At 39.3% G+C, this 13,746-nt stretch overlaps 1 protein-coding gene across 23 annotated transcripts in view; it reads left to right on the plus strand.

Moving 5' to 3' along the window:
- The window catches only part of ADAM32 (ADAM metallopeptidase domain 32), a 207,246-nt gene that overhangs the window by 39,756 nt on the left and 153,744 nt on the right, over positions 1-13,746 (plus strand). For all 23 annotated transcript variants that reach the window (XM_054499103.2, XM_063668672.1, XM_054499101.2 and 20 more), the window contains exons 3-4: positions 1,945-2,006; positions 12,680-12,755. In XM_054499103.2, coding sequence (XP_054355078.2) covers positions 1,945-2,006; positions 12,680-12,755 — 138 coding nt within the window. The remainder of the gene's footprint in view (positions 1-1,944; positions 2,007-12,679; positions 12,756-13,746) is intronic.

Here is a 13,746-nt window from a genome sequence, read left to right on the forward strand (position 1 = left end):
GTGACCCGATTTTCCAGGTGCCGTCTGTCACCCATTTCTTTGACTAGGAAAGGGAACTCCCTGACCCCTTGCGCTTCCCGAGTGAGGCAATGCCTTGCCCAGCTTTGGTTCGCGCACGGTGTGCTGCACCCACTGTCCTGCGCCCACTGTCTGGCACTCCCTAGTGAGATGAACCCGGTACCTCAGATGGAAATGCAGAAATCACCCATCTTCTGCATTGCTCACGCTGGGAGCTGTAGACCGGAGCTGTTCCTATTTGGCCATCTTGGCTGCTACCTGAGTCTCTTCTGAAAATACAAGATTAGCCAGGTGTGGTGGCCCATGCCTGTAATCCCAGCTCCTCGGGAGGCTGAGGCAGGAGAATCACTTGAACCCAGGAGGCAGATGCTGCGGTGAGCTGAGATGACGCCATTGCACTCCAGCCTGAGCGACAAGAGTGAAACTCCATCGCAAAAACAAAAAAAAAAGATAAAGATGCTCAAGCATCTGTGTTCCATTATCAGATTCAGATCAGGCTCACTAAGGAGCTAGTGTCGCCAATGCAAATTTAAAAAGTAGGATGCCCTGCTGTTTCAGGATTAGGGTTGTCTCTTTGGTCCTTCTGCCTTATATTTGCCATATGCCTGTTATGCTTCTTTTCTTTTCTCGATTTAGGTCTGGTTTTTCGTTTTTAAAAGTAAACTTCTGAAAATTTGGAATAATTTTAGATATACAGAAAAATTGCTAAAAGACTACAGAGTTCCCATATATACTGTTCACTCAGTTTCCTGTAATGTTAGCTCTTATATAGCCACATGGATACATTATATTTATTAAATACAGGAAATTAATATTGATACATTACTAGTAAGGAAACTACTTTATTTGGATTTCTGGATTTCAACTAGTTTGTCTTCTACTGTCCAGTTTGTTCCGGCATCCAATCCAGGATACTACCCAGCATGCCCCCTCCCAGGCTCCTTTGCTCTGTTTTTCAGTCTTTCCTTGAATTTCATGACCTCGATAGTTCTGAGGAGGTCAGGTACTTTGTGGAACACCCCTCGATTTGGATTTGTCTGATATTTTCTCATGTTCAGTGAATTTTAGGGAAGATTAACATAGAGATGAGGTGCTCTCCTCATGACATCATATCGTGGGGTACATGATATCAAGTTGAGTTATCACCAATCATGTTGACGATCTGGTTTCATTTCTGACCTGGAAACAACCTGCCTCATTCTTCTTTGATCTGTATGGTACCCTGGTTGCTTCTTATTTTCAGAGATCCTGGAATGCTTATCCTTTTTCTGTGTTTTGATATTTGTGTCCTTTTCATTTCTATATGTTTTAACTAATTTTTTCTCTGTTTCTCTAACTCTTGCTTTTCACGTGTTCCCTCTTGCTGTATAAAATCTCATCACTGAGGTTCACTGACTTACAGATATTCCAACGTATTGTCATTCATGTTCTAACTTGAAAATAGTAGAGATAAAGTCAAAGACAATATTAAATTTTGTTCAGTAATCTTCTGTTTAAAATATAGGGAACAGGCAATACATCTTAGGAGGGTTTTTAAGAAAATGGTTAAATAATTTTATGATGGACAGAGTAAGCTTCACTGATGTAGAATATCCCCTTATCCCAATGATGACACCTAAATAGGTATTTTAGTGTAGCACGTGACCTATTCATTCATAAGAGGTAACAGGTTAGTTACAGGTAGATTTTTAATCCTATGTAAATCCTTAGACTGGGTTTATTTATGTGGAAATAGTAAAAATCCATTATAAAATAAGTAAATATTAAATTTTTTGATGTTTTGTTGCAGATTTTAAATCACATGTAGCCTGAGAAATGTAATGAGGATGTTTTAAGCATTGTTTGGAGAGATTAATTGATATAAAACTGTTGTTTTGCTTCTTGTATTAAATTTGTCTTCACTCTCAGTTGTTTTGAATTCTCTAGGAACAAATATCCTATATTATTCCAATAGATGAGAAACTGTACACTGTGCACCTTAAACAAAGGTAAATTTTTATTCTTTAGTTTTGGATTTTATTTTATTTCTATGAAGCTGTTTACTTGCAATAGAAAATGGAGTATGAGAAAAATTCATGGAGTTATTAATTTTTTAATTGTCTTAAGTAAACAGATGCTCTCCTGTGACTTAATTCAACTTTTGGTTTTAATGTCTCAAGTATTCTTTGGTAAATGGGAGTTAGGACAAAAAACAGGGACTTATCTCCTGAAGATTGATTTATGATATTAAGTTGGCAGGACCAGCAGGACCTATATCATCAGGGCAGATGTCACAAAAATAAGTAAATCTGTAGCTGGTTTATATCTGCTAGGGTTTTATCAGAGAAGTGGGATGACCATGAGGAATATGGGATAGGGGTATAGTGTTGCAGAGCTGGCGAATAGTTTATAGAAAATAGTCCTAGCTACACAGGAAGGGGAACATCACACTCTGGGGACTGTTGTGGGGTGGGGGGAGGGGGGAGGGATAGCACTGGGAGATATATCTAATGCTAGATGACGAGTTGGTGGGTGCAGCGCACCAGCATGGCACATGTATACATATGTAACTTACCTGCACATTGTGCACATGTACCATAAAACCTAAAGTATAATAATAATAATAATAAAAGAAAAAAAAAAGGATTTTAGAAAATAGTCCTAGCTATATGCCACTCTTCAGAGAATTATTAAATAATTGAAATAATTTTCTATAGGGTTTAATTCTCTGATGCAAACCCAGTTGGGAAAGGCTGGCTTGGAAGTAATTTGTGACATTCAAGAGGACAGCTTCAGCTAAACTAGTAAAACTAGACTACATGGCATTGGAGAGAGGTGGATTATGAGAAACTAGAGGTAGCAATTATAGACTTTTTCAAAAACATCCCTCAGAGAAAAAAGAGGCTTACATGAATATTTTTGAAGAAAGAGAAAAAGTATTTTGGTTGATGGAAAATTTCTTAAGGAGAAGAAAAGAGAGATGAAAGATGTAAACAAGCTGGGTGCAGTGGCTCTCATCTGTAATCCCAGCACTTAGGGATGCTGAGGCAGGTGGATCAAACTCCTGAGGTCAGGAGTTTGAGACCAGCCTGCCCAACATGGTGAAACCCCGTCTCTACTAAAAAATACAAAAATTAGCCAGGCATGGTGGCATGCGCCTGTAATCCCAGCTACTCAGGAGGCTGAGGCAGGAGAATTGCTTGGACCTGGGAGGCAGAGGTTGCAGTGAGCCGAGATGCTGCCACTGCACACTAGCCTGGGTGACAGAGTGAGACACTGTCTCAAAAAAAAAAAAAGGTGTAAACAAGTTGTTTATTGTGTGTAAGATACTAAATAATTCTCCCAAAGAAAAGGTTAACTTACTCTTTTAGGCAGAAGAGAAAAAGAATATGGTGGACGATAATGCAAAGATCTTTGTGAAGAGTATGAAGGAAAGTTAGAGAGCTCATATTGCATTTGAACGTCTTACTAAGACTATAAGCAGTGTTGAGAAATTGAGGGACCAGAGTTTGGGAGAGGGATAGGGCATGTGTATATCATTTTGAGAAATTAACTGCTTAATGATTATGATAGCCTAATGACCATTAGGAAGCTACTGCAAATAGTTTATATGAAAAATAATGAGAAGCAGAACTATGACTACATAGAGATAGGGAGTTTCCTTTTTTTGTGTGTGTGTGTTTTTTAGTTCTTTTTTTTTATTATACTTTAAGTTCTAGAGTACATGTGCACAACGTGCAGGTTTGTTACCTAGGTATACATGTGCCATGTTGGTTTGCTGCACCCATCAACTTGTCATTTACATTAGGTATTTCTCCTAAAGCTATCCCTCCCCCAGTCCCCCACCCCCCAACAGGCCCTGGTGTGTGATGTCCACCGCCCTATGTCCATGTGTTCTTATTGTTCAACTCCGACCTATGAGTGAGAACATGCGGTGTTTGGTTTTCTGTCCTTGGGATAGTTTGCTTAGAATGATGGTTTCCAGTTTCATCCATGTCACTGCAAAGGACATAAACTCATCCTTTTTTATGGCTGCATAGTATTCCATGGTGTATATATGCCATATTTTCTTTATTCATTCTAGCATTGATGGACTTTTGGGTTGGTTCCAAGTCTTTACTATTGTGAATAGTGCCACAATAAACATATGTGTGCATGTGTCTTTATAGTAGCATGATTTATAATCCTTTGGGTATATACCAAGTAATGGGATCGCTGGGTCAAATGGTATTTCTACTTCTAGATCCTTGAGGAATCACCACACTGTCTTCCACAATGATTGAACTAATTTACACTCCCACCAACCGTGTAAAAGGGGTTGCTATTTCTCCATATCCCCTCCAGCATCTGTTGTTTCCTGACTGTTTAAAGATTGCCCTTCTAAGTGGCGTGAGATGGTATCTCATTGTGGTTTTGATTTGCATTTCTCTGATGACCAGTGATGATGAGCATTTTTTCATATGTCTGCTGGCTCCATAAATGTCTTATTTTGAGAATTGTCTGTTCATATCCTTTGCCCACTTTTTCATGGGGTTGTTTGCTTTTTTTCTTGTAAATTTGTTTAAGTTATTTGTAGATTCTGGATATTAGCCCTTTGTCAGATGGGTAGATTGCAAAGATTTTCTCCCATTCTGTAGGTTGCCTGTTCACTCTGATAATAGTTTCTTTTGCTGTGCAGAAGCTCTTTAGTTTAGTTAGATTCCATTTGTCTATTTTGACTTTTGTTGCCATTGCTTTTGGTGTTGTAGTTGTGAAGTCTTTGGCCATGCCTCTGTCCTGAATGGTATTGCCTAGGTTTTCTTCTAGGGTTTTTATGGTGTTAGGTCTTACATTTAAGTCTTTAATCCATCTTGAGTTAATTTTTTGTATGGTGTAAGGAAGGGATCGAGTTTCAACTTTCTACATATGGCTAGCCAGCTTTCCCAGCACCATTTATTAAATAGGAATCCTTTCCCCATTTCTTGTTTTTGTCAGGTTTGTCAAAGATCAGATGGTTGTAGATGTCTGGTGTTATTTCTGAGGCCTCTGTTCTGTTCCATTGGTCTATATCTCTGTTTTGGTACCAGTACCATGCCGTTTTGGTTACTGTGGCCTTGTAGTATAGTTTGAAGTCAGGTAGCGTGACGCCTCCAGCTTTGTTCTTTTCGCTTAGGATTGACTTGGCTATGTGGGCTTGTTTTTGGTTCCATATGAACTTTAAAGTAGTTTTTTCCAATTCTGTGAAGAAAGTCATTGTAGCTTGATGGGGATGGCATTGAATCTATACATTACCTTGGGCAGTATGGCCATTTTCATGATATTGATTCTTCCTATCTATGAGCATGGAATGGTCTTCCATTTGTTTGTGTCCTCTTTTATTTCATTGAGCAGTGGTTTGTAGTTCTCCTTGAAGAGGTCCTTCACATCCCTTGTAAGTTGGATTCCTAGGTGTTTTATTCTCTTTGTAGTAGTTGTGAATGGGAGTTCACTCATGATTTGGCTCTCTGTTTGTCTATCATTGGTGTATAGGAATGCTTGTGATTTTTGCACATTGATTTTGTATCCTGAGACTTTGCTGAAGTTACTTATCAGCTTAAGGAGATTTTGGGCTGAGATGATAGGGTTTTCTAAATATACAATCATGTCATCTGCAAACAGGGACAATTTGACTTCCTCATTTCCTAATTGAATATCCTTTATTTCTTTCTCTTGCCTGATTGCCCTGGCCAGAACTTCCAACAGTACGTTGAATAGGAGTGGTGAGAGAGGGCATCCCTGTCTTGTGCGGGTTTTCAAAGGGAATGCTTCTCATTTTTTCCTATTCACTATGATATTGGCTGTGGGTTTGTCATGAACAGCTCTTATTATTTTGAGATACGTTCCATCAATACCTAGTTTATTGAGAGTTTTTAGCATGAAGCGCTGTTGAATTTTGTCAAAGGCCTTTTTTGCATCTATTGAGATCATCATGTCATTTTTATCATTGGTTCTGTTTATGTGATGGATTACGTTTATTGATTTGCATATGTCGAACCAGCCTTGCATCCCAGGGATGAAGCTGAGTTGATCATGGTGAATAAGCTTTTTGATGTGCTGCTGGATTTGGTTTGCCAGTATTTTATTGAGGATTTTTGCATCGATGTTCATCAGGGATATTGGCCTAAAATTCTCTTTTTTGTTGTGTCTCTACCAGGCTTTGGTATCAGGATGATGCTGGCCTCATAAAATGAGTCAGGGAGGATTCCCTCTTTTTCTATTGATTGAAATAGTTTCAGAAGGAATGGTAACAGCTACTCTTTGTACCTGTGGTAGAATTTGGCTGTGAATCCGCCTGGTCCTGGGCTTTTTTTGGTTGGTAGGCTATTAATTATTGCCTCAATTTCAGAACCTGTTATTGGTCTATTCAGAGATTCAACTTCTTCCTGGTTTAGTCTTGGGAGGGTGCACGTGTCCAGGAATTTATCTATTTCTTCTAGATTTTCTAGTTTATTTGCATAGAATTTATCCATTTCTTCTAGATTTTCTAGTTTATTTGCATAGAGGTGTTTATAGTATTCTCTGATGTTAGTTTGTATTTCTGTGGGATTGGTGGTGATATGCCCTTTATCATTTTTTATTGCATCTATTTGATTCTTCTCTCTTTTCTTCTTTATTATTCTTGCTAGCAGCCTATCAATTTTGTTGATCTTTTCAAAAAAACCAGCTCATGGATTCATTAATTTTTTGAAGGGATTTTGTGTCTCCATCTTTATCAGTTCTGCTCTGATCTTAGTTATTTCTTGCCTTCTGCTAGCTTTTGAGTTTCTTTGCTCTTGCTTCTCTAGTTCTTTTAATTGTGATGTTAGGGTGTTGATTTTAGATCTTTCCTGCTTTTTCTTGTGGGCATTTAGTGCTATAAATTTCCCTCTACACACTGCTTTAAATGTGTGCCAGAGATTCTGGTACGTTGTGTCTTTGTTCTCATTGGTTTCAAAGAACATCTTTATTTCTCCCTTCATTTCATTATGAACCCAGTAGTCATTCAGAAGCAGATTGTTCAGTTTTCATGTAGTTATGTGGTTTTCAGTGAGTTTCTTAATCCTGAGTTCTAATTTGATTGCACTGTGGTCTGAGAGACAGTTTGTTGTGATTTCTGTTCTTTTACATTGCTGAGGAGTGTTTTACTACCAATGATGTGGTCAATTTTAGAATAAGTGTGATGTGGTGCTGAGAAGAATGTATATTCTGTTGATTTGGGGTGGAGAGTTCTGTAGATGTCTGTTAGGTCCGCTTGGTTCAGAGCTGAGTTCAAGTCCTGGATATACTTGTTAACCTTCTGTCTTGTTGATCTGTCTAATATTGACAGTGGGGTGTTAAAGTCTCCCATTATTATTATGTGGGAGTCTAAGTCTCTTTGTAGGTCTCTAAGGATTTGCTTTATGAATCTGGGTGCTCCTGTATTGGGTGCATATATATTTAGGATAGTTAGCTCTTCTTGTTGAATTGATCCCTGTACCATTATGTAATAGCCTTCTTTGTCTCTTTTGATCTTTGTTGGTTTAAAGTCTGTTTTATCAGAGACTAGGATTACAACCCCTGCCTTTTCTTTTTTTGTTTTCCATTTGCTTGGTAGATCTTCCTCCATCTCTTTATTTTGAGCCTATGTGCATTTTTAAGTGGCACATGAGATGGATTTCCTGAATACAGCAGACCGATGGGTCTTGACTCTTTAAATCCAATTTGCCAGTCTGTGTCTTTTAATTGGGGCATTTAGTCCATTTACATTTATGGTTAATACTGTTATGTGTGAATTTGATCCTGTCATTATGATGTTAGCTGGTTATTTTTCCCATTAATTGATGCAGTTTCTTCATAGCATTGATGGTGTTTACCATTTGGCATGTTTTTGCAGTGGTTGGTACTAGCTGTTCCTTTCCATGTTTAGTGTTTCCTTCAGGAGCTCTTGTAAGGCAGGCCTGGTGGTGACAAAATCTCTCAGCATTTGCTTGTCTGTAAAGTATTTTATTTCTCCTTCACTTATGAAGCTAAATTTGGCTGGATATGAGATTCTGGGTTGAAAATTCTTTTCTTTATGAATGTTGAATGTTGGCCCCCACTCTCTTCTGGCTTGTAGGGTTTCTGCCGAGAGATCTGCTGTTAGTCTGATGGGCCTCCCTTTGTTGGTAAGCCGACCTTTCTCTCTGGCTGCCCTTAACATTTTTTCCTTCATTTCAACCTTGTTGAATCTGACAATTATGTGTCTTGGGGTGCTCTTCTCAAGGAATATCTTTGTGGTGTTCTCTGTATTTTCTGAATTTGAATGTTGTCCTGCCTTGCTAGGTTAGGGAAGTTCTCCTGGATAATATCCTGAAGAGTGTTTTCTGTCTTGGTTGCATTTTCCCTGTCACTTTCTGGTACACCAATCAAACATATATTTGGTCTTTTCACATAGTCCCTATATTTCTTGGAGGCTTTGTTAGTTTCTTTTCATTCTTTTTTTCTCTAATCTTGTCTTCTCGCTTTATTTCATTAATTTGATCTTTAATCACTGATATCGTTTCTTCCACTTGATTGAATCGGCTATTGAAGCTTGTGCATGCATCTTGAAGCTCTTGTGCCACGGTTTTCAGCTCCATCAGGTCATTTAAGGTCTTCTCTACACTGTTTATTCTAGTTAGCCATTCATCTAACCTTTTTTCAATATTTTTAGCTTCCTTGTGATGGGTTACAACATGCTCCTTTAGCTTGGAGAAGTTTGTTATTACCGACCTTCTGAAGCCTACTTCTGTCAACTCGTCAAACTCATTCTCTGTCCAATTTTGTTCCCTTGCTGGCGAGGAGCTGTGATTCTTTGGAGGAGAAGAGGCACTCTGTTTTTTTGGAATTTTCAGCTTTTCTGCTCTGGTTTCTCCCCATCTTTGTGGTTTTACCTACCTTTAGTCTTTGATGTTGGTGTCCTACAGATGGGGTTTTGGTGTGGTTGTCCTTTTTGTTGATGTTGATGGTATTCCTTTCTGTTTGTTAGTTCCTTTTAATAGTCAGACCCCTCAGCTGCAGGTCTGTTGTAGTTTGCTGTAGGTCCACTCCAGACCCTGTTTGCCTGGGTATCACCAGTGGAGGCTACAGAACAGCAAATATTGCTGCCTGATCCTTCCTCTGGAAGCTTCATCCCAGAGGGGCACCTGCTTGTTTGAGGTGTCTGTCAGCCGGCCCCTACTGGGAGGTGTTTCCCAGTCAGGCTACATGGGGGTCAGGGACCCATTTGAGGAGGCAGTCTGTCTATCCTTGGAGCTCAAATGCTGTGCTGAGAGAACTCCTGCTCTCTTCAGAGCTGTCAGACAGGATATTTAAGTCTGCAGAAGGTGTCTGCTGCCTTTTGTTCTACTATGCCATGCCCCCAGAGGTGGAATCTATAAAGGTATTAGGCCTTGCTGAGCTGTGGTGGGGTCTGCCCAGTTCGTGCTTCCTGGCCACTTTGTTTACACTGTAGGCTATTCAAGCCTCAGTAATGGCGGATGACCCTCCCCCCATTAAGCTGCAGTGTTGCAGGTCAATCTCATACTGCTGCACTAGCAGTGAGAAAGGCTCCATGGCCATGGGACCTGCTGAGCCAGGCACGGGAGGGTATCTCCTGGTCTGCTGGTTGCTAAGACTGTGGGAAAAGTGCAGTATTTGGTCAGGAGTGTACTGTTTCTCCAGGTACAGTCTGTCACAGCTTCCCTTGGCTAGGAAAGGTAAATCCCCTGACACCTTGTGCTTCCCGGGTGAGATGACATCCCACCCTGGTTCAGCTTGCCCTCCATGGGCTGCACCCACTGTCCATCCAGTCCCAGTGAGATGAACCAGGTACCTCAGTTGGAAATGCAGAAATCACTGCTCTTCTGTGTTGATCTTGCTAGGAGCTGCAGACCAGAGCTGTTCCTATTTGGCCATCTTGGAAGAAAGCCTCCCTTTTTTTGTTTTTGAGAAATGCTGATGTGGCAGAAAAAAGATGTAGTAACAGATTGACTATAGTGGTGGCAGGGATTTGGTAGGGTAGAGGGAGGATGAGAACAGACCTGAGTCAGGTATTATGGCTCCCTGTTGGAGATGCTGGATATGAAGTGCTCGTGGGATATCCCATGGGGGGAAATGTCCTGATGGCAGTTAATTTAGTTTAGAATGGGGGAGAGAAGTGTCAGTATCCACATTCTTTCATGATGTAAACTCTCTGCAAATTAGGCCTAGAAGAGATATACCTTAACACAATAAAGGTCATATATGACAAAGCCATAGCTAACATCATACTCAGTGGTAAAAAGTTGAAAGTTTTTCATCTAATATCAGGAACAAGATTAGGATGCCTATTTTCTTTCACCTCTTCTATTCAACATAGTATTGGAAGTCCTAGCCAGAGCAATTAGGCAAGAACAATGAATAAAAGGCATCCTAATGGGAAAGAGAGATGTTAAATTGTTCCTGTTGCAGGTGACATGATCTTATATGTAGATTATTTATAGAAGACCCTAAAGACTCCACCAAAATTTGTTAGAACCAATAGACAAGTTCAGTGAAGTTGTGGGATATAAAATCAACATACAAAAATCATAGCATTTCTATACATTAATAACAAATTTTCCAAAAATGAAATCAAGAAAACAACCCCATGTACAATAGCTACAAAAAATAAAATACTTAGGAGTGAGTTAACCAAGGAGGTGAAAGATCTGTATACCAAGAGCTAGAAAACATGATGAAAGGAATTGAGGAAGACACAAATAAATGGAAAGAACATGAATTGGAAGAGTTAATATTGTTAAAATGTCCATACTGTCCAAAATGATCCACAAATCCAATGCAATCCCTACCAAAATTCCAATGACATTTTTCAGAGAAGTAGTAAAATTCCTATGGCACCCCAAAAGGCCCTGAATAGCCAAAGCACTACTGAACAAAAAGAACAAAGCTGGAGGCATCACACTACCTGACTTCAAATATATTGCAAAGCTATAATACTCAAAGCAACCTTTTTATATAAGTAGTAAATTAAACCACAGAAATGAACAAGATAAATCTACACAGGTGGGGGTGAATGTTAAAGGTAAGAAAGAGAAACAGTCTAGAATTGAATGCCATAGAAACATTTAAGGGATGAAGGAAGGATCCAAATAAAGGGACTTAGAAACGTAGAAAGACAGGAGAACCAGGAGGAAGTGGTATCTATCATTATTGCTGAAGAAGAGATGGTTTCAAGAAGGGGAATGTGGTCCACAGTATGAAGTACTTGAGAATATTTTATTTATTTACTTTTTTGTTTTATTTATTTTAAAATTATTTTTATTCTTTATTTATTTATTTTTGAGACAGGGTCTCTCTCTGTCACCCAGGTTGGAAAGCAGTGGTGCGATCTCAGCTCACTGCAGCCTTGAACTCCTGGCTCAAGTGATCCTGTTGCCTCAGCCTCCCAAGTAGCTGGGACCACGTGAGCATACCACCACACCTGGCTAATTTTGGCATTTTTGGTAGAGATGAGGTTTCGCCTTGTTACCCAGGCTGGTCTCGAACTCCTGAGCCCAAAGCAATCCCTCCACCTTGGCCTCCATAAGTTTTGGGATTATAGGAGTGAGCCACCCCGCCTGGCTGCTTCAGAGTGTTTTTACTTGATGTAATACTGTCTTTTGGGTTGGACAGTCAGGAGGTCATTAGTAATTTTTGTGAGATCAGTTTGAGTGGAGGCTTTCCAACAGAAGCTAGTGTGGGTGGCCTAATTAAGTGACGGTGGGTTGAAGAGTGAACATGAAGTGAGGAAGCATAACTAAAATAGCATCATGAGTACAGGGATTAATACCAAAGTTGAACTTAGACTGGACATTTCAGTACATATGCTCAGATGAATATGACCTTTATGCAATACTCTTCCACGTCATTATAAAAGTAATACATGTGCATAGTAATAAGGCTTTAGAAAGAATGTAAGAACAGAAAACCCTTGCAATCCAACATCCAGTTTATGTCTATTACATTTTTTTTTTTTTTTTTTTTTGAGACAGAGTCTTGCTATGTCACCCAGGCTGGAGTGCAGTGGTGTGATCTCGGCTCACTGCAACCTCTGCCTCTTGGGTTCAAGGAAGTCTCCCACCTCAGCCTCCTGAGTAGCTAGGATTATAGGCACCTGCCACCACACCCGACTAATTTTTGTATTTTTAGTAGAGACGGGGTTTCACCATGTTGGCCAGGCTGGTCTCAAACTCCTGACCTCAGGTGATCTGCCCACCTTGGCCTCCCAAAGTGTTGGGATTACAGGTGTGAGCCACGACGTCCAGCTGTCTTTTACATTTTAGAATGCTCTTCTTTCAGTCTCTTCTTTTTTTCTTAAAAGGAGTCCATTAAGGTAGGAAAACTATTTTGAGTAAATGTATATTGCTTTAAGTAAACATTAAATATATGTCAAAAGAAAATACTTACTTTATATCAGGTTGACAGGCGTTTTCTCTAAAGATTCAGATAGTAAATGTTTTAGACTTTGAAGACTATATGTTCTTTGTCAAAACTAGTTAACCTCTCATCTTATAGCATGAAAAGAGCCATGACAATATGTGGGTGAATGGGTATGGCTGTGTTTCAATAAACCTTTATTTACAAAACAGAGGGTGGGTCAGATTTTGGCTGAGAGTGTTAAGTTTACTGTGTTTTTACATGTTTCAAAAAGAATAATTAAAAAAATTTCCTCTTTTTTTATATTCAGATATTTTTTAGCAGATAATTTTATGATTTATTTGTACAATCAAGGATCCATGAATGCTCATTCTTCAGATATTCAGGTAAGATTTAAATTCTGTGTTTTATAGTTTTTTAACTTTTTTTTACATTAAATAAATGCTTTATTATACAGAAGTCTCTCAGGATTCACAGGGGATATATTTAAGACATTTATTGATTAATGATCAGGGTTTCCTGAAGTTTTGGTAAAGACAAATTAGATTGACTTAGCACCTTACCCACTGCTGAGAACATAGTCACTATTTTTTTTATTTAAGTGATATTTTGTTAAATAAAATATTTATTATTTACTTATATTTTGTTTGTAAGAATATAAATTAAATAACAAGAAAAGTGGACACGAATGTTATGAGACACAAATCACAGATCAAAAACTCTTTGTTTTTTTCTTAACTCTTCTTCATCTCATCCATCATTTATACATCCATAAATCCTATTGACCCTGCCCTTCAAACTAAGTGTCCAGCATCCACCTTCTTCCTCTGCCTTCATCCACTGAGACCACCCATTTCCAAGTAAACATCATCTCTAGTTTGGATCATTGCCATAACTTCCTGAATAATCTCCCTGCTTCCTCACTTTGTCCATCACTTCATTTTATTTATTTATCCCTTTATTTTATTCATTTATTTTTGTTTTTATTTATTTATTTTGCCCCGGCTAGAGTGCAATGGTGCGATCTCGGCTCACTGAAACCTCCACCTCCTGGGTTCAAGCGATTCTCCTGCCTCAGCCTCCCGAGTATTTGGGATTACAGGCATGCACCACCATGCCCAGCTAATTTTCTGTCTAAACCCTATCAAGAGATAGGGTTTCACCATGTTGGCCAGGCTTGTCTCGATCCCCTGACCTCAGGTGATCCGCCTGCCTTGGCTTCCCACAGTGCTAGGATTACAGGTGTGAGCCACCGCGCCCAGCCTCAGTCAGTTCTCAACATGGTGACCATATTGATCCTGTTAAGACATAGTCAGATTACCCTGCTTCTCTGCTCAGAACCCTCCATGGATGGCCTCCCACCACTTACAGAGTGAA

The sequence above is a fragment of the Pongo pygmaeus genome, chromosome 7, assembly GCF_028885625.2.
Source record: "Pongo pygmaeus isolate AG05252 chromosome 7, NHGRI_mPonPyg2-v2.0_pri, whole genome shotgun sequence".
Lineage (NCBI taxonomy): Eukaryota > Metazoa > Chordata > Mammalia > Primates > Hominidae > Pongo > Pongo pygmaeus.